Below are 24,741 nucleotides of genomic sequence, written 5' to 3' on the forward strand. Positions count from 1 at the left end.
GGAATTCGTTAATTATATTAATTTAAATAAGGATATTTGATCTTTAACCTCGATTTTAGTTGAATTAATGTATAAAACCGAGCGGAATTCAAAATAAATTAAATCATACCTTATCACTCTTCTCCATAATTGCTGTATGGCAAGATAATTCTTCTTGGGCGCTTTGGTAACAGTCATTATGCTACCATACGATGTAGGTTTTGTGTACGAATCACACGATTCAGTGCCATGCAAACAATTAAAACAGAATTTTTTCGAAATTTCACAATTTGTGGGTAATTCCTCTGAATTCTTTGATGAACCGTGTATTAAAACAGGATTTTCCCAATCGAAGCAATTGCATTCAACGTCTGATAAATTAATACTTATTTCTGGTGGATTGCAAGAACGATCGTCTGAATCCTCATCATCATTGATTTCTGTAAGGTTTCGTTTTCTTATCCTATTTGAGTTGCCATTCTTATCCGCGTGGACCTCTGCTTTGACAGTAACCTTCATCTTTATTTTCAAACTTTTTTAGATATATCAAAGAAGAAAATTAGTGTTCTTTATCAATAAATGTCACTAATGATGTAAACAATATCTGTAAATATTTGATTCTTTAAAGTAACTGTTCTAAGATTAAGAATATATTTTGAATCTTTAGTATTTTCGAATGTTGAGATTACAAATTCATTTATAATTTAATATGACTCATAGATTAAAGGATTTTTAATCTATGAGTCACGTTAAATTATTCCATATTCTTTAATTTATGTATAATCCAATTCTATTCTTATATATAGTTTGAATATTCATTATTTTATGTATTTTTTTTCAAACTCTTTCTGGCCTAGCCCACCAGTGGCTGAGTGGATAAAACCACTGAACAGGCAGTTGGTCGTAAGTTCGCGCCTCGCCAAAGGATTGGCCACGTGGAGTTTTCCGGGTTTTCTTCACCTCCGTAACACCTAAGTAAGAGCCAGTTTCTCTTAGAAATTCCTCCCGTGAGGCATCGCCCACGTGTCACGTTGCCGTGAACAAATAGACCAACCTTTCCGGCCTGTTGGCACTAAAAGCGTGTTTTTTCCATATTCATCCCATGAAATTTCCATATTCGTATTGCCGTTCATATCCATGAAATTTTCGATAATGACCCCACTGCTACCAAAGCGATAGTGGGTGGGAGCCTTGTCGGAAATTTTAGACAGTTTTGCCCCATCAAACGTTATCGTTCCATGTCATTGCTTACTTCTTTAAAAATATGAAAATTTCTTACTTGTTTTAATAATATATATAAATTTCTAACATGATACACGCTGAACATAACCATTTAAGGCACAAAAACAATAAATATAACACCAATATTTGGCATGATGTTAACTATTAATTAATTACTTCACATTCGAAACGGAAATTCTCTCAAATACGGACGAAATTATGAAGCGTTTATTCATTAAGATCAGCATTTTTTGTAAACGCTTATTCTTGATAAATAAGTAAATTCATGATAAATATTTATCATATATTTTCTTTAAAATAAATTAAATAGCAGTTCATACAATAATAATTATTTTATATATTTTATTATTTTCGTCCCTTTCCTCCCTCCCTAGTAAGGCTTTCGTTAATTCCATAGTGAGTTCGGCCAGGGCCATAATAGAGCGGCAGCGTAATAAAGGACACAGGGCTCAATATTCATAGTTTCTTCCAGTGGCGTAGCTAGGATTCTCCGGGGCCGGTGCGGAACCAGATTTGCGGGCCCCCGAAAAAATTTTTCGGGTCTTTTATTCGTGATTTTGGGGTACCTATGGGCCTATCGTTTTCCAGAGGCCCGGTGCGGACACATCTACCGCACCCCCTAGCTACGCCACTGGTTTCTTCAGTTGTAGTTCTATATAATACTGTATATTTTTCTATGTATTAAAGAACTTTTTAAAAACTCTTTCCGTTCTGTGGGCACTAAAATAACTTAAAAAAAAAACAAACCCCCGTTGTGAGCCTGGCCAAACCCACAAAGGGGCAGTCGTACCCCTAGTGTGTTTCCTAATTGGGCCTGAGATTTGCCAGTCCCCGTCCCTTGTGAGATATGTATTGGCAAAGGTTGCAATTAGCCCCTTCCCTACCCCTTTGTGGTGGGCTCCGTTCCTAACCACAACGGGTTGGTGGAGCCCGAAAAATTTTGTCATCATGCTTTTCATCCTATGGGATATGATCCCGGGTTCCCCAGAGCGATAAACTACCATTTTAACCGCTCGGCCATCCGGCCGTTGTGTATTATGGAACTAGATAAAACTAATTATTAAACTATCATCAAAAACGTTTTATATTTTTAAATTTTGTAATTTTTTGTTTAGTAATATAAACAAAACACGCAAATATATATCAATAAAATCATTGCGATTGTTTAAAAAATAAATAAATAAATTACGATTTAAGATGGCGGAGTTCGGCGCCCACGTGACATCAACCGTAGGAGAAAAGCCCTCGATTTTCGAAGTACTTGCGCAGCAGAATCTGGAAAATGGTTTGAGAGCCGCATTTAGACATTTATTTAAGGTGATTCTCGGCATAACATAGGCAATAAAGCTTTTTTGAGTAACGAATTAGATAATCTGTTACATCTGTATCTATGAAAATTCATACTTTAGTATAGAGGAAAGATGTTGCTTTTAAGTACTTTGTACATATGTACAGTACATATATAAATGAATAACCTAAAGGCAACTTCTACCCAAAATTCAAATATATACATAGCCTAAGTAAACATTATCACACAATTTTCTTTTCATATATACAAATATGTATATATAATGGATTAATACATTAATTAACAAATATGAATGATGTCAGATAGAAATAATGAAAATGCCAAATGATTAGTGGTAATTTATTTGTTCAAAGGAGTTGTTAGGTAGTGAAATAATATGAATTGTTAAATAAGGGGTTGTCCATTAATTACATGTACAGTATGAGCCACTTTTGATCTTCCTGTCCTCTTTTAATTATGTGTACAATAGTTTATAGACACCCTAAAATTAATTATTAATAATTTATTATATAATTTTGTTAGAACTTTTCATTATTAAATAATGTTTTGAATCTGTTTAATAAAAATATTTCTATAATATTTTAATTGTATGTTTATAATTCTTTAAATCAAAAATTTGATTTGAATTAAATTTGAAAATTAAATTTTTTGAATTATTATAGGTATTAGCAAATAATAATCCAGAAAGATTTGCTGCAATTCAAAAATATTTTGAGGAATTATACACTTTATTGGATGTCCTGATTCAATACGTTCATCTCAAAATACATGGTAAGAAATATATTTTATTTATTTTTTAAATAGTTACTTAATTTTACTTTTGCACATTCGTTGAATTATTATCAGAGTCATAAATACAATTAAATTACTTATAATTACTAATAAAAGATACTATGCATGTTGCCTGATAAAGTAGTTTTAATACAGCTGGTAAGCAAACCAATGGCATAGCCTGTTTCAAATAAAATGGGCTATGTCATTGACTTGCTTATCTAGTTGTATTAAAGCCTTTTTATCATACAACATATTTAATAATTCAGAAGTTTCGAAGAATAACTTTGTCTCTAAAATTCACCAAAACAATGGCGTCAAAGATAAAACTAATTCACAACTCAATAACAAACTACTCCCTGTAAGTTGATACAAATAAAATGAAATTTACAATCTTGTAAGTTTGGCTACAGTCTCATTCATCACTTGTTACATGAAATTTCTTCTTATTTTCTTACTTTTATACTTCTTAATGAAGTGATATTACACTGCTTGGATGGTCTCTCCCATTTACCTATTCTGTTTAAAACTTTTTTAAAAGTTAAGTATAAATGAACTGCTTAATTAAGTAAGCCAAAAAACTTAATTTATTTTAGTTGTCTTAAGTTCACTTTCTTACAATTTATTTTTAATTTTAACATGATGTCAAGTTTAGACCATTTTTATGATTTTATTTTAAAATGTTAACTATTCACTAACAGTTTATGTTTAAAAACATCATACTCATCATCATTTAATTAAAAACTTCATCATGTTTGACATTTGAGATTATCTTAACTAGAGATACTATAGCTATGGAAATGATAATGATAAATAGAATACAGAAACAAAATATTAATGGGAAAAAGTAGCTTAACTCGAACCAACTTTATAACATACTAAAAGAATTAATTAAAATGTAATTATTATTTTTGACAATTATTAATAAAAGCATCTTCCAAACAGTGAAAAAAAACTCAAGTGAAAAATTATCTGAGTAAGGTAATGATATATTGATATATATATATATATTATTGAGTTAAATTCTCAAATTTCAGAAATCTTGCACTCAAATTATGGATTTTTCAATCAATTTTGAAATATCTTGGTCCAGTTTGTTCATATGAGAAATTTAACCAATGATCAAATCAAACATTTTAGAATTAGTATTACAGAACTGATCAGGTTATTGGAATATTTTTGTAGAGAAATTAGTCACAAGATATTTGACACTTGATTGAATGAGCTAAATAATTATTTTGTTTAATTACAGAGTGATAAAAGTTTTCATAATTGTAATTTAGAAAATTTTAAAAATATTTTTTAAACGTATATAATTATTCTTTCAAATCAATAAGTTAATTTTTTAAAATGAGTGTAGCTCATCTTTGACTGCGTGACTTATCAATACCCAACTCGTACCACCTTATATAAGCAGCCTTGTTTAATAGAATCTAACTAACGTTTTCGATCGTGTTTAACGACCTTCTTCAGGTTAGAACATCGAAAAAAATCGAACATAAGAACGTTTAGCAGTAACAACCGCTCGTTTGGAATGTTTTAAGAAGAACATTTAAATAGGATATCTTGCGCCATCTCTACGTCGATGAGTATTAAATAATACAATACAAGAGAATAATGTAAAGATAGATAACAAACAGTGAACAATAATAATAATAATATATGCCTCGTGGGGATATTGAAAATAAAATACTAACAGAAGAATATGGTGCGTGCTGAACATCTCATATACCGAAGGAAGGGTAGGGGCTGTGCGGAGACTGACCGGCAGGTTCAGCGTAAGCTTCTGCAAATCCGCCTTTCTGGCATTTATGTGTCGCCTGAGCGCCAGGCCGTAGATATTTTACTAGCTTCTCGGAAGTTTATGGATTGCCCTTTCTGGCTAGCTTTGTAGATATGCCATGCCTCTGTATAACGTAGGTGCTTTATGTTATGAACTGTTTGTATTAGTCTTGCTTGGGCCCATTCGGCTTGGACTTCCTGGGAATCTGCTAGGACATAAGTCGCCAGCGCTGTGCAAGGCTGTTCGTTTCTTATGTTTCTCTGATGTTCCGCTAGCCTTTCCTTGAGTGATCTTCTGGTGGCACCAATGTAAAATAATTTATTCTGCCTCCGTGCGTCCGTAATCGGGATTTTGTAAACTCCCGGGAGGGAATTAGTGTCCGGGGGGTCTTTATCAGCTCTTAACAGTTGGTATATAGTGGGACTCCTTTTGTATATTATTCTTTTGTTTGTAGCATTTCCTATGCGTCTATATATGCCGCTCAGTGCCGCTCTATAGTCCATCAACGTAAACTCCTCTGTGTTTAGGAGGTTTCTCTTCTTAGTGTGTGTCGTGGTGAGGCTAGTGATGGCTTTGTGACTGATCCCGTGCTTCTTAGCTAGCTTCATGATGTAATTCATCTCCTTATTTTCGTCTTGGGTGCTACTGCAGTGTGTGTGTGCTCGAGCGGCGAGCGCTCTGAATGCTGCGAGTTTATACGCTGGCGGGTCATGCGAGTTCCATGGGATGAATATCGGGTTGTAAGTGGGCTTTCTGTAGACTTTAGTGTGGAAAACTCCTTGGCTATCCAGCTGTATAGATAAATCTAGGAAATGTATAAATTTATCATTTTCTTGTTCGAGTTTGATCTCGAGGCCAAATTTGTTTTCGTTTATGTCCTTTATGAATTGGAGTATGTTGGGTTTTACTTTCCAGAAAACAACTACGTCATCGACGTACCTAGCGTAAATTAGGATTTGCGAAGCATATTTAGGCAGGAGTGCAAAACGTTAGTTAGATTCTATTAAACAAGGCTGCTTATATAAGGTGGTACGAGTTGGGTATTAAAATGAGTGTTTCATAGGATACATTTACTTCTGAGCTAATTTTACTGTCAGCATGCTCAACCTGTATACTTTTGTTTGAGCACTACGCTCATTGGCATTTACTGTAGAGCTGTGTGATGATGTTTTTAGTGGAATTGGTAAACTTGGAGTGCTAGCTAGCTAGTTGTTGAGCTTTGTGATAATCCAATATGGCTGCTCCCACAAAAAATGTCTTTCTTGTACAAAGAAATGCAAATGGAATTGTTTCTGGAAAAGGAAAATATTTTAAAGGTAAATTTCAATTATTTGTTGTATGAAATGTTTACAATGATCTTTACTTTTTTTTATTGTAAGGTTCAGTAGCAGTAGATGACTTCTTTCATAAAGTGATATTTGAATATGGTAGGAAGGAACAACTTGAATTACCAGCAGATGTTAATGTGAAAATAATTAAGTTTAATTCAGATGTTTCTGCAGAAAGTGAAGATACATTAGAAACAAAGAAAATGTATCTGATACAGTAAATCCAGGTATACAGGGCATAATTTTTTTTTCTATTACCACGACAGCCTAGTGTAACCTAATCATGAGGGCCACAGGCAGAGAAAACCAAACCTGGCATAAAACCTATGAAACATCAGAAAATTTCGGAAAAAAATTTCACTTAGGTATTTTTCAGTTAAAATAAAATAATTCGTTTTACGCAATAAAATATATGTATGTTTACAATAATCTTATTTTTAAATGAAATTTATAACTTCCTAGTTGAAATCTAATTGAAAGTACAGTATTTTGTGTAAATTTTCTAAATTATCAAATTTGCCTGCTCTTAAAGGGGGGCCCCACCATATTTGTGCCCAGGGGCCTCTGATTGTTAAATCCGGCACTGCAGGTATATATATATATGTATTAAGAGAATAATTTAAATGTTTATCTAATATGACAATTTCAAATCATTGACATACAGTCTAACTCATTTATAACGTCATCTATGGGACCAGAAATTTTTTGACGTTATAACCGAGTGTCGTTATCTGCGAGGTTTATTATTATCATAACAAATTTATTATCATATGTATAAAAATGCAAACTACATGTTTAAATCAACTTTATTTACATTATTATGTCTAAATTTACATTGATGTAATTAAAAATTTCAAAAATTACCTTTTATAAGAAATTTCTAATTGCCTTAAGTTTCAATAATGATGGAGCTTTCGGTTTTGAGAATAATGTTGAATAAAAGGCAACAAAAGGTTAAACTAATGTATGCCAATTAAAAATAATTCGATTATTTCTTCATAAACTATTTGTTATAATATGTTATATTAAAAATAAAAGAATATTTAACAATTTAGCATAAAGTAATTTAAAAATGAGTACATAATAACTGATTGTCATGTTGTTTAAAAGTGTAGCGAATCTCACCCCACCGAAGTCAGGTGGTAAGAGTACCACCCACAGTCATTCTAGGAAGTGAACTCTGACCCTAGGAATGAACACTTAGTATTTTCTTTGTTAAATAAAATTTGTAATCTTATTTTGTAAATTTGGGAGTGCTTTAAATATGATGTTAAAACAGGGTTCTATGTCGTTACAAGTGGGTTTTTTAACGTTATCTAGTATAGTAAAATCGTGGGACCGATAAAAATTTGACGTTATATTAGGATTGCCGTTATATCCAATGATGTTATAACTGAGTTAGACTATACTTTTTTTAATATGGAATTTGATGATTTAGACTATAAGAGCACATTTCAGTGGCCTCATTGGGCAAAACTGAGTTTAATTTCATTAGTGAAAGAGTATAAAGAAAAATTTGATTCTTCACATTACACTCAGAAACAAGTACATACTACATTTTGGGCTGCAATTTTCATAAATTGTAGACTATAAATTCCCACCTCATCTGTTCTGTCTGTCCGTCTTTCTTAATCTCAAGAATAGAGTTAGATAGATGAAAGTCAAGATCAGATATGAAAAGCTTACAGACAGGAGGCCCTGATTAACTGTATATGAAATTCTGGTTTAGACAGGAAGTCACACTATTTCAGTTAAAAAATTTTCTCTTGAATGGAATTAGATAAATGAACAGCATGACTTTATTGTTAACAGGAAAAGTATGATGTATTACTACTAAATTTGAGAGAATTGTGACAAAAAATTGCAGCCCTGCATTGTGATAATGTCACAATAATTGCTTGCTCTTACTTAGTTTTATAGAAACTTATAATATGAAACATTTTACATAGTTTCTTCAAATCTGTCATGCCAAGTATTATAGGTAATTATTTCTTAGGAAAATTGTCACTATCTACTTATACTTTATTCAACTATGAACAAAAGAAAATCTAAATTACTAAATTAATCTATGTAGCATAGATTAATTTTGTAATTGTTTAATTTGTTATTATTTTATTTAATAAGATATGTGTGTTTTGTTTTCTCTCCAAGTAACAAATTGCATAATCACTATATAAAAATAAGCAATTACCATTAAACCAGCAATTAATTGTCATTTAAACAAACATTTTCTTCCATAAACGACAATTAATTGCTGGTTTAATGGTAATTGCTTATTTTTATTTAATTACAGTAGAGCGTCGTTTATCTGAATCAATTGGGGACTGGGGTTGTTCGGATAACTTATTTTTCAGATAACCGATTATGTACGAAAAAATATATTAACCTATCCCATGTTGAAATTTTTCTCCATTGCATGTCGCTACGCATTGAATTTTTATCAATGTTAAGCCTAACGTAAATTTTTTAAAATAATAATCGTGGTTATTGTATCACTAAAAATTATTTCTTTATTTTGTACAAACAAAATAAATATTGAAAAATATAAAAACAAACAATTTATATTTTGGAAGTTTTGTATAATATTTTGACTATAAGAGACTATATGGCTATATGGAAAATCATAGATTGGTACATATTCGTTTGAATCCTTCAAAATTTCTATTAAGTTTGAATGTATTTCCTTTTCAGGAACTTTAACAGAAAATATATGAAGATGTTTACTAGTATCAAAAACTTTTGATTCAGCACGACACAGTCCGACTCGAACGCTTTTGGTTAACCGACGTTTCGGTTGATCGGCTTTTGGATAAACGACGCTCTACTGTATATACCAGTAGTATCATGGAGATTGTATAATCACTATATGCAATTATGTTATTTTTTTCAAGTACACCTATCCCTCGATTTACACGGAAGATAGGTTCCTGAGAAAAACGTGTAAATCGAATTTGTATCATTTTGAATGTAAAACCGTGTAAATCGAAAAAGTATGCAAAAAATGCATAATTTCGTTGTTTATTAATTATGAATTTTTTTCAATTTTTTGAAGGAACATAAATCAAACAAAAATATTGAAAGGCAAAAAAAATATATTCTTTCATTAATTAAATACAAAGTTCACAGGAACAAAAAATAGAATCTGAAAGATTCATAAAAATGTAATGTAATTGTGTAATGTAATGTAATGTAAAAAATATAATTAAAAATAATGTAATCGTTTGTTACTTATGAATATGAAAAATTAAAATTTTCTGGTTTAAAACTATGTGCAATGAATGCAACTTCATGCGTATGGGGGAGTACCCCATATCGGTTTATCGGTTACTATTTGACGGATTGAAATAAAACTGTCACCTAGTATCCTAAATATCAACTACAACATATAATTAAGGTGGATTGGAATATAAATGTAGATTAGAGTTAAAAATTGTTCCTTTTGATCATAGCCAGTTTATTTTCTTCATTTATTTTTTAAACCGTGTAAAAGCGAAAACGTGTAAAAGAAGTACCGTGTAAAACGAGGGATAGGTGTATTGTTAAAGATATTGTTTTGCAAAAAATGAAAAACAAAAAAAAAATTTAAATTCAATTTAACTAGGAGAGTTTGTCAGCTAATTTTATTGAAATTTTTCTAAACTTTTTTACATGGAAACAATTGAAAACTTTCATTTATAGGTATGGGCAATGATTTCTCACCAATTAAACTCAACAGAAAAGATTAAAGTGTCAATGCAATGGAGGGGGTGTAAAAGAATATTTAAGAAAATTTATGACCATAATAATAAAACAGGAAATGACAGAAAGTATTGGGAATAATCTAGTATTATGAAGGACATAACAGGAAGAAGACCATATATAACTCTACCTACCACATTTGACAGCAGTCGAGGACTCATATCGCATAAAATATTGATGTCATCATCATCATCTAATCCAACACCATCAAATGATTCATTGCATTCAGTACAGTCAAATTTATCATTGCCTGTAATGACTGCAAAGCCAACATCAAATAAGAAAAAAATGAGAAAAGAAGAAAATGTACCAGAATGGATTAAAATTTTGACTAATAAGATTGATGAGAGATGAAAGGAAAAAGCAGCAGAGAAAGTGACTATACAAAATTTTAGAAAAATTGGTTGATAAGTTGTAATCTTCCAAATTAAACCATATTTACAAACTTAAATGAAATGTATGAAAAAGTATAACATTTGTGGTATTGCAGCATTTAATAAAATTTTTATTTTACTTCAATTGTGTTTTGAAATATTTGCCTTAAGCATTGAATTAAACAAAGTACTACTAATTTTTCATGCTATTTAAAAGCCAATCCATTCTAAAAAATTATATTAACACTAGTTTAGTCATTATGATGTCAAAACTAGAAATTTCACATCCACTAGTTTTATTACATTAGAATATGACAATCATGAATTTGACAAAGTTGTCTTTTAATGGATTTAAAATAGCCAATTGTTCATGGTAAAAGTCCAGTTTACCTTATACTCATTTGGAATCTTCAAAGTCATTGTGTTCAGAGTATTAAATAAATTATAAACATAGAAATGAACAACTATTAGATTATCAAAACACACCTTATGTTATCGAGATAATTTATTGAAAACAAAGTAACGTTTTCAGCCTATTCCATAGGTCATCCTCAGGTTAAACCAGAAGATTGGAACATCGGTTTTTACAATATTTTACATTTATTTACAATATACGTGTGATAATAATTGAACAAAATCATACAAATAATCTTTTATACAAATACGGTACGAGTATTTTTAAAATTTACTTTAACATCTATAATAATAATAAAATATTCAACAGATGTAAACCTGTTCTAATTAATTAAGAGTTTATTTTAAATAATATATATTTAATTATTTATGATAATATAAAATTATGTACTAATTTAATCGATCATTCGATATGTAGGTGCATCATTTGCAGAAAGTTTCTATGGCTTGAAACGTATGCCAGTTGGTTTATATAAAGCAGTGCAAAAATCAAAAAAGAATTGGCTGCCTAAAAAACATTTTTATTATTCACTACTACTGTTGACATTAGTTCCCTACATTAGAGTTCAGTCACTATTGCTTTATAACAATTTGAAAGATAAAGATTTTTCTGGTGATCTTGGACGTAGAAAGGTTTGTATTATTAAAATATCTTATATTAATTTTTATTAGCTTTAAATTTAATAATAAATCAAAATATCAAAATGACTTGCATTTTTTCTTCAGTTTTTCTAAAATATTTTGTTATTATTATTAAGCAGTGTACAGTGCATGGTGGCCAGGAAAAGATGTTGAAAAGTGAAATGCTTTTGTTAGTTTACTGAATGCTCTGATGTTGCTATTTTTATGTTCATAGTACAATATAGAAGTTGAAATTTGAAAGTGACACTCCATTTCTTGAAAATGCTTTTTCAAATTGGAGTTTCTCAGCATGGAGGAATGACTATTTATAGTGTAGAAATATTATATTTGAGACCCATGGTAAGACATCATTGGATAGTCAATATCTAGTTCATACAGGATAGTACATATCCACACTAAATTTGGAGAATAACTGCCATATAGTCTTGACCTTAATCCATGTGACTTTTTATGAGGAGTTATTTGAAGGACTGAATCCCAAACTAGCCCCAAAACTATTTAGGACTTTAAAAAGCCATGGCAAATGAAATTCAGACTATTGATCAAAAAATACTGGGAAGCATTCTTAGAAAATTCCAGTTCCACCTCTGTAGTGCAGCCTGCAGAGATGATGGGCATTTTGAAAATCTGCTTTATTAATTTCGCTTATTGCTTTAGGTTTTTGAAAATTTCAGTAAATCCAGTAATAACAAAGTTATGTTACTTTACTTCTTAACACATTTTCTTGGCCATTCTATAAATTTTAAAAATTGATTTAAAAAAAGAATATATGAGTATGTAGAAAAGTTATGCGGAGATCAATTGACATGTTTACGAGAGCCATCTATGCATTATAATTTATATGACTAAACTTAATTTTATAAGTCTGATCACTAATGGATTGGGTGGATGATATAACATAGACTCGATATATTTGAATCTAATTACATATAAAGAAATTCCTGAAACTCTAATCCAAATTTGAGTAAGGTTGCTTAGAATTATTTCTAACATAAATATATTATATTAATAACTTTATATCACAATTAACATTTCTCAAACTCTGTCTGATGCTATCACTTTCAAGCTTTTCTTAATTCTTCTTCACAAGGTAAAAGAATAATTCAAACATTTGATTTTTCATCCACTTTAATTCAAGAACAGTTAAAAATTTGAATGGACTTTGATCAAATGTTTGAAGTTAGTAATCTTATTCTTGAAACTATTCATATAAATGTTATAATTATTTGAAATTAAATCTGAAAGTAACAATTTTTTCATAAAGAATAGACAAATTTAATTATTTTAAGTATAAAAAAAAAATAAATATTATTATTAAAATATTAAAAACTTGTTTAGAAAAATAAAATTTGTCATAATTTAATTTTTTAATACTTTTGTCTCTCATATTTTATAGGACAGAACAAGAAAATTAGCAAAATTTTATATAAAATGCTATCCATATTTTCATTTTTTGTTGGAATTTATAAATCTCATTTATCAAGTAAGCTATGCAATAGGTAAAAGTGCTTATCACAGTCCTTTATTGCATATATCTAATACTCAGTTGAGAACGTTAACTCATGAAGATCAGATTCTTTTGGAAAAGAAGAAAACAATTGTAAATAAAAATGTCAGGTATAATAGCTGCTTCTCTTATATGATATATTTCAATGATAAATTTAATATTTTTATGCAGTTAGTTATTTTTGTAAAAAATTATTTTTATGTATTTAAGTAATTAAGACAATTTTATAAAAAGATGATAAAATATTTAAAAATTATATTTTATAAATCTTAGTCTTTTAATTTAGGTTACTTCAATGGATATGAGAATAATATTTTATATGTAATTGATGTGCAATACTTGATGTATAGTATAATATGAAAGCTGTTTCATAATTAAGGTACAGATCAAAATTAAAACAAACATATACAAGTATATTGCAGAAAAAATGTTGAAAAATTCAGTAAATACTAAACATAAATATTTATTTTTCCACAAATAGTATGAATGCAGATTCATGCATTTGTTTCAGCATTTCACAAGTTTTTAAACATTTCTTTCTGGTAGTTTTCCTGTCCAAGTATCTTGAAGTATTGTACAACTGTGTGGCTTGCAATGTGTTATAGTTCTTGAATCTTTTTGTTGATAATTGATTTGTACAAGAACTTCTTAGGTAGAAATTTGAAATTTGATGGGGCTAGATTAAAATTATGCAGCAGTTGCCTTAGAACTTCGAACTAAACTTTTCTATGGTTTGACATACTGTGTGAGGTTGGCATCATCATGCAGAAGCCTCAGTCTAGTCTGTAATAACCTTGGTTTCTTCTGTTTAATGATTTCATGCAATTGCTGCATTTGGTGGGAGAAATTCACACAGTAGAATCCCAGAACACATCTGCCATTGTTTTTCTTGCAAGTGGCCAAACTTTGAACTTTTTGACAACTGGTGAATTGTGGTGTTTCCATATCAGTTTCTTTTGAATCTACAGTAAACTCATAAGCCTATGTTTCATCTCCTGTAATGATGTTTGTTATAAAATTCTTCTATTAATAACAATAAATAACCTTTACTTCCATTGACAAAATTTTAATAATTCGTTAAATGAATGCGTTTGACCTTACACACTTTTGGTTCTTCTTTTTGGTAACAGCAGAGATTTTGAGCAAAGAATGGATACTTCACTTCAAAGTGAAGTAACAATTCTTTGATTTTGTGCTCCTCAGTGAGCAGTTTTGGAATCCAGTAACAAGACATTTTACAAAACTTTAAATCTGAGGTGATGTCACAAACAATGTTTTTTAGAATGTCTTATTTTAGCAATTTTATGAACTTTGACCCTTCTATCAAACATTTGAAAATGACACAATTTTTATCAATGTTTGATGTCCTTTGTTTGCCTGTGTTCTTCTGAATCATCATTTGGTGAAGTTTGGCTATCTTTGAATTTATTACTGCCAAATTTGGAGGATGTAACTGAAAATTATTCCATTTTGTTTACTTGTCAAATTCAGACCAATGGATGAAGGACAACAGTATGTGTGTGGCTACTGCTACTCTTCACCACATAGCCACATTTGCCTGTGACATTGAGGTTGTGCATATAGGTTATGTATAAGCAACACTTATACCTTGAATATCAGATTGCCCTCATATAATAAAAATCCATTAATAAATACATAAATTTAAACATTGAATGAATATTTTATATTATCTTTATATTCCTTAAGATGTCAGAAAAATTCTTTTATCAAACAAAAGCAATGTATATACTTTGAAATAAATATAAACTTGGATAATGCTTAATTAAAGTGAAGATGAAGTGAATAAATAAGTGAATATGCAAATGCTTACAGTTTCAGACTCTGAAAAATATCTTCAAATCTGACTGAACAGCATTACGTTGTATACTGTTTACATGGAAATGAGTTGAAAGTAAGAACTTAATATTAAGAATCATGTGAAAACATAACCACTAAATTAAATTAACATTTAAACTGAATAAATTGAATAAATGAATAGAACTAAATACAAACATGCAAAAATATTTTTTTCCAGCATTTGGCAATGATGCAGCATCTTTCAAATTAACAATATTGTTAGAGGCCAATTTTAAAAATTCATAACTTTTTAGCTATAGCAATATTTCCATCACAGTATACCATTTTAAGGCTTACCAGTGGCCAAGCAGTTCCATTCCCCAAACACTGGGAGTTTGGTTGTGTGTTTGTGCCTCTCCAGGACAGGCTGGCCACATGGAATTTTCTGGGTTTTCTCCATGTCTGTAATGTCTGAATAGGGGCCAGTTACCCTTAAAAAGACTTCCCAGAAGGCATCCCCATTAGGCAGATTGCCCAAGTGTTGCATTGTCATAACTTAATAAAAAAAAATAAACAGTATACCATTTAAATAAATATTTTCAAGGTTTTCCAGATCTCATTTGCAGATTTCAATAGTTTATTTAGAATAGCAGTTTCTAGAACAAATAAATTCATTATGAATATTATAATTTCCAAATTTAATAAAGTTCAAAAAGAGTTAAATTTTTTTAGAAAATCTTTCTAAATAAATTATTTGAAATCAGTAGAAGATCTGAAGGTCCTTTAAAATATTTATTTAAACATCTTTTTGACTTATTAACAAATATAAATGTGATTTTTCTTGCAATAATTTAGATAAATATATAATTTTAAACATATGTATTATATTAAAAATATAATTTTACATAAAAAATTAATAAAAGAATGTGCAAAATGAATATAAATAATAAAAATTATTGTATTAATTTCAGATGGAAAGGATTTCCATATAATGTATTTCAGATAGGAATTAAAAGTTTAGCAGCTGGTATTTCCATTAGTCTGTCTACTGGGGCTTTCTTTTTACAGTTTTTAGATTGGTGGTATAGTCAAGATAACTCAGGATATTTTTCACAATTTCCTATTCCTCCACCTCCAGAAAAGGTAAATTAATTTCTTTTATAATATAACTAGCTAAGTTATTTGATTATTTACGACATTCATTAATTGAGGCAGAGGCAGGTTTATGTATAAGCAGACAGTTTGTAGGTCTCTGATTATAAAAGGGTTCCAAAATTATTCTGTGAATTTATAACTAATATCCTAGAAAAATATTTTTGTTCTAAAGATATTCTAACTACAGATCAGGCCAGTAAATATTGTTCTACTTAGGAAACTTGTCCCTCTAAATCACTCACTACATTGAAGAAATGATAATTATTTTAAAGAATTGTTGAAAAGTTTTATCTGTGCATAATTATGTAGAATATTCAGTTTTATTTTTAAAATGTTTTGTATAATTTAATTTACAGTTATTTTATATTTAGTTGAACCTTAAAATAAGATCAAAATTGTTAGACTATTTATTATTGGATTAGGTTTCACGAAATTTACTGTAAGACAGTTAATTTCTGAAAATTTGCATTTCTTTAGAAGTTAATGAATCCAAAGGACTTGTGTAATGAAGGACTGTGCATTAAAAACATCAATGCTTCAAACAATAATAATAGTTAATATTTTATTGTTTGAAGCATTGATGTTTTTAATGCACAGTCCTTCATTACACAAGTCCTTTGGATTCATTAACTATTAAATATTAAATATTATTATTGTTTGGACAAATTTTTTTATATTTATGATTAGACTATGTTAGTGGTCAGAGTTGATAGATGTACTGAATTGTTTATTTATTTATTTATTTATTTAGTGGCCGTTGAAATTTAATAAAGGAATTTGTCCACTCTGTCATCAAAAAAGAAGAAATGAAACAGTTCTATTCACCAGTGGGTATGTATATTATGACAGAATACAAATACATATATAAATATTGAATTTAAGAATAAAACATATTAATGATTTGCCATAGCTTTTGCTATACAAATAGCCAAAAGTAGAATAATGAATATACTGGATGATTGTAATTGAAGTATTACTATTCAATGCTGTCTAGAGATTTGCAGAGGCAATCAAATCTTGTATAGTGCCTTTTAAGACATCTGGAAATCATTTCCATAAAAAAAAAAATGAGTACTAAAACTTACCATTATGGCACTCTAGGTGTTACAAGCAATGAAAAAGAGTTTTCTTTACATAAGCACAGGCATTGCAGTCAAGAATTGGATATTAAATACCCAATACTTGGCTGCAGATAGTTATAATGGTTGACTGTCATTCTTATCAGCTATGATAGTTGTCATCTTGCCAGCATATGCATTTCTTGTGAAGTTATTTTATAAAAACAATGGCTATACTTTGAGAATTTTGTCATCATAAGAATTTTTGCCAAGGACTAGTGACTCCACAAGCTCTTAGGAGAATGATCATTTAATTGGAAGAACTTGATGTCTAAGAGTTCATCCTGGTTGAGGAGAGAAACCTATCACAGCACAGGTCATTGAAGATGCTACCACAGCTGTTGAACAGTCAATGAATAACATTTCATGCCCCAGTAGTGCACATAAAGCATCATGGTAGTTGTCATATCCTATAACAGTGTAGAAGATACTAAGAAAGTTGGTATGTTGTTATCCATACAATATTAGTCATACCAACAGTTATTTGTGCTAGTAAGGAACACAACTGTCCTTTGCATTAACTTTCCTTTCCAGAATGGAAGTGTATTTTCTGTGTGGATTGAGAAGACACATTTTCGTCACAGCAAAACAGTTAAAATCTGTTACTGTCACCATTTGGACCACAGAAAACTCTCATATTTTCCAGCAAATTCCATTACATTCTAAAGTTACAGTTTGGTGTGGATTCACAGTCACATTTACCTTTGGACTATTCTTCTTTGAAGAAGCTAGTCCCATTGGGCCTATAACATGCTCTTTGATGGCCCAGAGATATTGAGATGTTCAATACTTGTAATGCAGCTGCAACAGTGACAGTACTTTGAGTCAACTTCTTCCATGCAATTTACTCCTTAAACATTGATTTCTTCAACAAAACTAATAAAAATAAAAAGCGTTTTATAAATTTCCAGTAGACTTGTTACTTGGTTGAGATTCTATGAGGTTTTTATTTTATTTTAAATACATTGATTTAAACTCTTCAAATATGTATTAATCCATAAAAGAAAACAAGAACTTATCAGGATCAATAATCCATTACAACATAATGTTTGTAACAATTCATGTACTGTACAGTAAGTCCCATCACTCAAAACTGCATAGAAGAGATCAGTGATTATAAATAATGATAAATTAGTATCAAACTATAAATAATAATAAATAAATACCCTAAAACTTGGCTGTATACTATGACCTATATGAGGTTATATTTGCAAAATCATTGTATGTGGCCATACACAAGGATGACTAATGCATGAAATATCTGATTATTGGTAAATACTTAACTACAGTGTAAAAATAATGTAGTAAAATTTCCATAAAATTTATTACAGCAAGTTACATTTTATTAGAATAATTGGCATGTCATCCATCAAAATCATTATCTAACAACCTGTTGCCATCAGATTCTGAATTGATTGACAAAATGTCATCATTGAAATTCAGTATGGTTTCTGTAATCTGGTCTAAGATCACATTATCACCAATTCAATTCTCATTATCATTCTGCTGGTCAGTGATTTCATTGAGGTAGTAAATTTCAAATTTTGCCTTTTTAAACCTTTTTTTTATGGCAGATTCTGGTATATCTTTCCAGGGATTTCTACACTCACTGAGAAACTGTTTCATATGATGCATGTCAACTACTTCCTGAGTGGGTAACAGTGGCTGCCATGTCATCATCATTATACAATCATCTCAACACTTTTACATTGATTCTTTGAAAGATTTGTTGACTGCAGTATTGAAAGTTTGTAGTATTTTTTGAATATTGTCTACTGGATATATTTCTGAACTTCAGCTTTCATTTCATCCTATAAATTTCCTGCATTTGTTATAGATTAGAAGGCATTCTTTAGGCTTTGATTTCTTAAAAAAAAGGTAGTTTAAAATGTTTATACCATATATCCCTGCAGGATATATGGTATAAACATTTCATAAATTGGCATTTACTCAATCAATTATTTACTATCATGATAATTTTGGGGTAGAAATTTCCTGTAGGAAGAATACTCCATTTAAACATTGCTATGGGAGACAGTTTTTCTCTGCTTACAGAAACTGGCAAAATCAGTGCAAATCAAAAGGTGAAGAGGATAGTTCTACTCATATAAAAATGACAGAAGCTTTTCTGCTCCTGTTGTTTTTATATGAGTAGAACTATCCGCTTCACCTTTTATGTTTATACTGTGAGTTTCTGGAAAATCGAAACAGTGTGGAACCTTTTCCGTATTAATTACAATTTCATAATTCACAGTCGCTTTCATAACTGCAACAAAAATGTGGAACTGGGAGAGTTTTTCTTCCCAGTCAGCTGGTAACAGATGCCCAACTGTAGATTGAACCTGTATATGGAAAGCATTGCATTTTATAACATTTTAAAACCAGCCATTAGGTCCCATAAAGTCAGAAATTCCCTGTTCTCTTGTAAAATATTTTGCTTTCAGCTTGATTCTTGTTGTGGTGACTCTTTCTTTACATTTGCTGATGTCAATAATCTCCTGCTTTTGAGTTTGAGTTTGGTGAGACCATTTGCATGCTTTATACCATTTTGACATTTGCTTTTGGTATATTTTCTGGAGAATTAGATTTATTAAGCACCAATGTCAAACATTTGTCTGATCAATTTCATAGTTCCTAGTGACTTCTCTATTGCCTTCTCTTTCTGCAAATTTGTAGACTTATAACTTAAATTTCAGACAATATGAGTTCCTCTTTCCTGTTCCAAGCATTTCATGATTACTGATATAGTTGCAATAATATTCTTATTTAAGGAAAAACCAAATAAAAATGATTAAATTAATGTGTCATAAGTACAGTTAGACCCCCCTATAACACGGAACTTATCTACCGTGTTATGGGGGGGTCTACTGTATTGAAATGAACTGAATACACATGCGAAGGATACAGATTTTCCAGATATTTTTGATCAGTAGTCATCAAAAGCCAATACGTAGCCAAAAATTGTCAAATGCATGTAAAAATATAGCCCAAAAAGTTGTCTGCTACAGTTCTTATATGAGAGTGTCTTATTCACAAAAAAAGTCAACATTTTTTACAACTTTTGCTTTTGTGATTTATATGCCAAGGCCTATAACCAAGATTTTATGATATTTCAAGTAGTTTCTTTGCTTCCATTTTTAATCTATTGATACAACATATGTAATGTACTAAATTACTTTTATAATGTTACATGATAGGATAATGTGAGAGTGGCTTATAGAAAATGAATATAAATATTCTGTTTTGTCATTCCATTCTTGATTTATGCTGAAGATAACCTAGAGAGGGGTTAAAAGCATTTCAATATAATCAGCTATCCAAAAAACAAGCAGTTTTATTTTTGACTTTTCACTTGAATAATGACAAGTTTTACTGTTTTCAATACCCAAGATATTTTAAGAAAGTTAAACAAATTGATAACTGGAGAGTTTCCATTATTAAGCACATAATTAAAATAACCACAAGACCATGTATTATCTTCTAATTTCTTTTATTGACTTTAAATAAAAGTAATTAGACAGCAAATACATAAGGCATATAATAATTTAATTAAGTATTCAATAATGAAAATGCCCTGGATATCAGTTTACTTAAGTTTCTGAAAAATATATCAGATGAAACATTAATGATGATTGAAGACATTTTATTAAATTATATACAAATCAAGTCTGGAAACCGAAATATTTGCTAAATCATAATCTCCTATTCAAATCTTCGGTTGTTTAATTATTTACAAGTTTTAATTCTAATTTATTGTGATGTTTGACATGCTTTATTTTAATTCAATCTAAAGTTTCATTTATCTAATTATTAATAATATCATTAAAAATTACTGGATTATAATTAAGCTGATTAAATTATTTAACGATCTGATAATTTAGCATTACAATTAGGTATATCACCATCTCTCGATAATTTAATGATTAGTGATTTAGAATAATTTAATTAAGTAAATTTTGAAAATTTATAATTTAATTAATTATTTTTGTTTGAAATTATTAATATTGATGTTTGTACCTACTAACTACGTTTACGTAATTATTTTATCTGTAAAAAAATTATTATTTAATTTTGAACACATTGATCTGGTAAAAAATAATCAATATATTAATATCATTTTCAGAAATTAAAGTATTTAAAATTATAAAATTTACAATTCTTTTGGTCTAAAATCTGTATGAAGTTATTCCAGGTAAATTATCTTTTAACGGAAATTAGTTTTAGAATTAATTTCTGTAATAAGAAATCTTAGACTGAATTTAAGAAGTATTTTGTATAATATATTAAGGTATTTTGTATTGAAAATGAATATATTTAATCACACACAAAATATAAATTAATTTGATTTTAAAAAATAAAGCTATTTATTATCTTTAATTGTATTATTTCAGGTTTGTATTTTGTTATCGCTGCATTTTCCAGTACGTTCAGAAGTACTTTTGCTGTCCGATTACTAATTATCCTTCAACAAATGAAAATCTGATCAAGTTATATCTTCCTCAAGACTAAGGTTGGAGACTTTTTCAAATATAAAAGTTAAAATTACAATACAGGCAGTCCCTGACTTTTGGATGTCCTAAAACTGTCCACAAATCAAGCAATAGAGTTGCATGTTATAGAGGTTTTGTTCACAGAGAGATAAAAATAAAAGTTATCAAATCTCTAATTAAGGTAGGAAAGTTTTAATTTTTACAGTGAATATGTTTATAATACATAAAACAATAAAAACTGTAGATAAACATAAACAGGACAATAAAAATTAATTTTCACAAATGATTTTGATGCTACTGAAACCAAAATTGATGAAAGCACCACTGTACAATAGCTCAAAATTTTTGTTTCTTGGCTGCAAATGTACGAAAGCCAAAAGTTATGGTACAGAAAGTAATTTAGGGATATTAGAATTTTATATGTGAAAGAGTAAGTAGTCTGAAAGTCAAGGACTAACTGTTTTAGTAATTTATATAGAAATTGATTACTCAAATTGATTTTTATTATTAGGTGGCTGCTTGTAAACTATTATGATTTTGAAATTAAATTTGGATAATGAAAAGGAATGCTATTATTATATTTATATTTAAATATAATAAAAATTAACATAAAGTAAACAGTGTAATATATATGTTATAATTTGATGACTCATTTAAAAATATTCTTATTTAATTGATTAACAAACTGTACAATGTTATATATACTAGGTATATAGTATATGTAAATTGAAGCAAAGAAATGAAATTTACTACCTCAAAGTTTAGTTTGTTATTCGAGAATTTGTTTAATACTTTTTTATACTTTTTTTTTATTAACAATACTGTAAAATCGAGATCTGTATTTTTAACCCAATATGAGAAGTATTTAATGATATAAATGAAAAAATAATAATATAAGTATTGCATTGTATAAAAATAATAATGCATTTTTAAATGAAATTTGTTGTAATTTATATTTAAAGAATGTGTTTAAAGTTATATTATAGGTGACATATGTTGAGTTTCGACTTAAAACTTATTTTATTTATATTAATTAATTAATTAATGATTTCATACATAATTAATTGCATATCTTAAGGCAGCGATAAAATCTAATTAATTGTGTTAAAATATTTGAATAAGTACTGTTTTGTAAAAATTAAGAAAATGTTTTTTAAAATGAGAATTTAAAATTTATCTTAATTAAGACAAAACAAATCTTTCCATAAATTTAAATTTATGGATGATGTACTAAACTGGATAAGATTAGAAAGAAAAATTGACACATGGTAATGTATTAGAACATAAATCTTTTAACATGACAAATCATCTCATTTCTAAAACTTGTATTACTAATTTGTTAACAATAACATTAAATATTTAAATTTTATTAAATTTTCAAAAGTGTACTTTTGTCTCATAATGGACATGTTTTTGTAAAATATATATTATATAAAAATAAATTATATTATATAATAAATGAATAAATAGTACTAATTTTACATATAACTATAACTTGGAAAAAATACTATAATCAAACTAATGCTGTTTATATGCAGTAATGTAACCAGAGAGGGGATTCAAGAGGCCTTTGTAAATAAATAAAGAAGAAAATCAAATAAATACTGGAAAAAGATTCGAATGTGGCAAATGCACACTTATGCACATGTAAATGCAATATCTAAAAATATCACTTTCATCCATTGTACTAATGGCTACATCTACAGTTGTACAATTTAGGTTTGCATGTTTTGCAATTGATTCCCACTCAGTATTGGTTTTATTTCTGCTATTGTTATACAGTAATATAAAATATTAATGTATAAATTTTTAATACTTTTTCATAATAATTTTTTATAAAAGTAAAAATACATAAATAAGAATAAAAACAAACTTTACAAACAACAAAAATTGATTTTTTTTTTACTATTTTACTTCAGTGTAAATTCATAGAGTTAAAAATAAAAACTGCAAATGAATTGGTAATTAATTATTTCACATTAAAATTAATTAATCATTTCATTGATTAAATTAACTGTACCTAATTATGATATAAATTTTGAAATTAATTATAATTGTTAAGTTTGCCCAATTATAGAATAATTTATGACAAATTTAAAATAAATTTTATTAATAATTACACAAATTCAATACCAGAAATAGGCATAGAATTAATATTGAAGTAATTAATTTTAGAAAAATTGGAAAAAATATGGGATATGAATTAATATTCACACTTCATATAATGAGAGAATTCATTAAGTTTGGAAACATTTATATTCTACGTTATTATATAACCCAATTTGAGAATTATAAATGGTTCATATATTTAATTTATTTAAGTATTACAGCCTATTGACATGTGTATATACTGTATATATACAATATCAACAAATATTTGTATTTATATTTGATGTTTTGACAACTATTGAAGATCAATAAAGCATAAGTGTTAACGTTTCTATATGAAATAATCATTCATACATTACTGTGAAGCTATTTATCTTTACATTATTTCACTAAATATATATATAAAATATACACAATAATATAACTTAAATTTAAAATATCAAAATATATATTTACATTTTATTGTAAAAAATTATTAAAGCATAAAATAGAATTTTGAAATTTATTCCATTCATAAAGAATTGCTTCCTTAATTATAATAAATTTAAATAATAATATATATTAATAACTTCCTTAAAATATTTTAAATATTATTATTGAGTCTAGTGAAAATTCAGTGTGCTTACAATAATGAAATCTAAAGTTTTTAATGTAAGAAATACTGTGTATGTACATTACACAGAATATATGTTATACAGACTTTATAAATTTTTATTTATACATGAAATAAATATAAAAAAAGTTAGAATTACTCTTTTTATATTTCTTAAAATTGCTTCTGCATTTGAGAATGAATTTTATTTATAAGATTTACTTAAGGGAATTTTTGTTATAGAATATATAAATTCATATTCTTAAAATAGTTTGAAGTTTCTGCCTTTAAAATTTGTTTAAATTTTATTTATAATAGAAAATACATATAAATGAATCCATAGCTTTTAAATTCATCACGTATTTTTTAATGAAATATAGAATTTTTTCTACC

General features: G+C 28.4%; 1 protein-coding gene across 2 annotated transcripts; it reads left to right on the forward strand.

Annotated features, from left to right (window-relative positions):
* The first annotated feature begins 2,418 nt into the window (after positions 1-2,418).
* Pex12 (peroxin 12) lies at positions 2,419-22,266 on the forward strand. 2 transcript variants are annotated; one of them, XM_067268791.1, is made up of 8 exons: positions 2,419-2,538; positions 3,193-3,301; positions 11,357-11,571; positions 12,977-13,197; positions 15,856-16,027; positions 16,791-16,870; positions 21,549-21,667; positions 22,159-22,266. In XM_067268791.1, exons 1-7 carry the CDS (start codon positions 2,419-2,421, stop codon positions 21,664-21,666), a joined length of 1,035 nt encoding a protein of 344 aa, XP_067124892.1. In that variant the 3' UTR covers position 21,667; positions 22,159-22,266. The 2 variants fall into 2 exon arrangements, with proteins under 2 accessions (XP_067124892.1, XP_067124891.1); XM_067268790.1 differs by lacking the exon at positions 22,159-22,266 and having other exon boundaries at positions 21,549-21,864.
* The last annotated feature ends 2,475 nt before the right edge of the window (positions 22,267-24,741 follow it).

The sequence above is a fragment of the Centruroides vittatus genome, unplaced genomic scaffold (assembly GCF_030686945.1).
Source record: "Centruroides vittatus isolate TY-2023 unplaced genomic scaffold, ASM3068694v2 contig_337, whole genome shotgun sequence".
In the NCBI taxonomy this organism is placed as follows: domain Eukaryota; kingdom Metazoa; phylum Arthropoda; class Arachnida; order Scorpiones; family Buthidae; genus Centruroides; species Centruroides vittatus.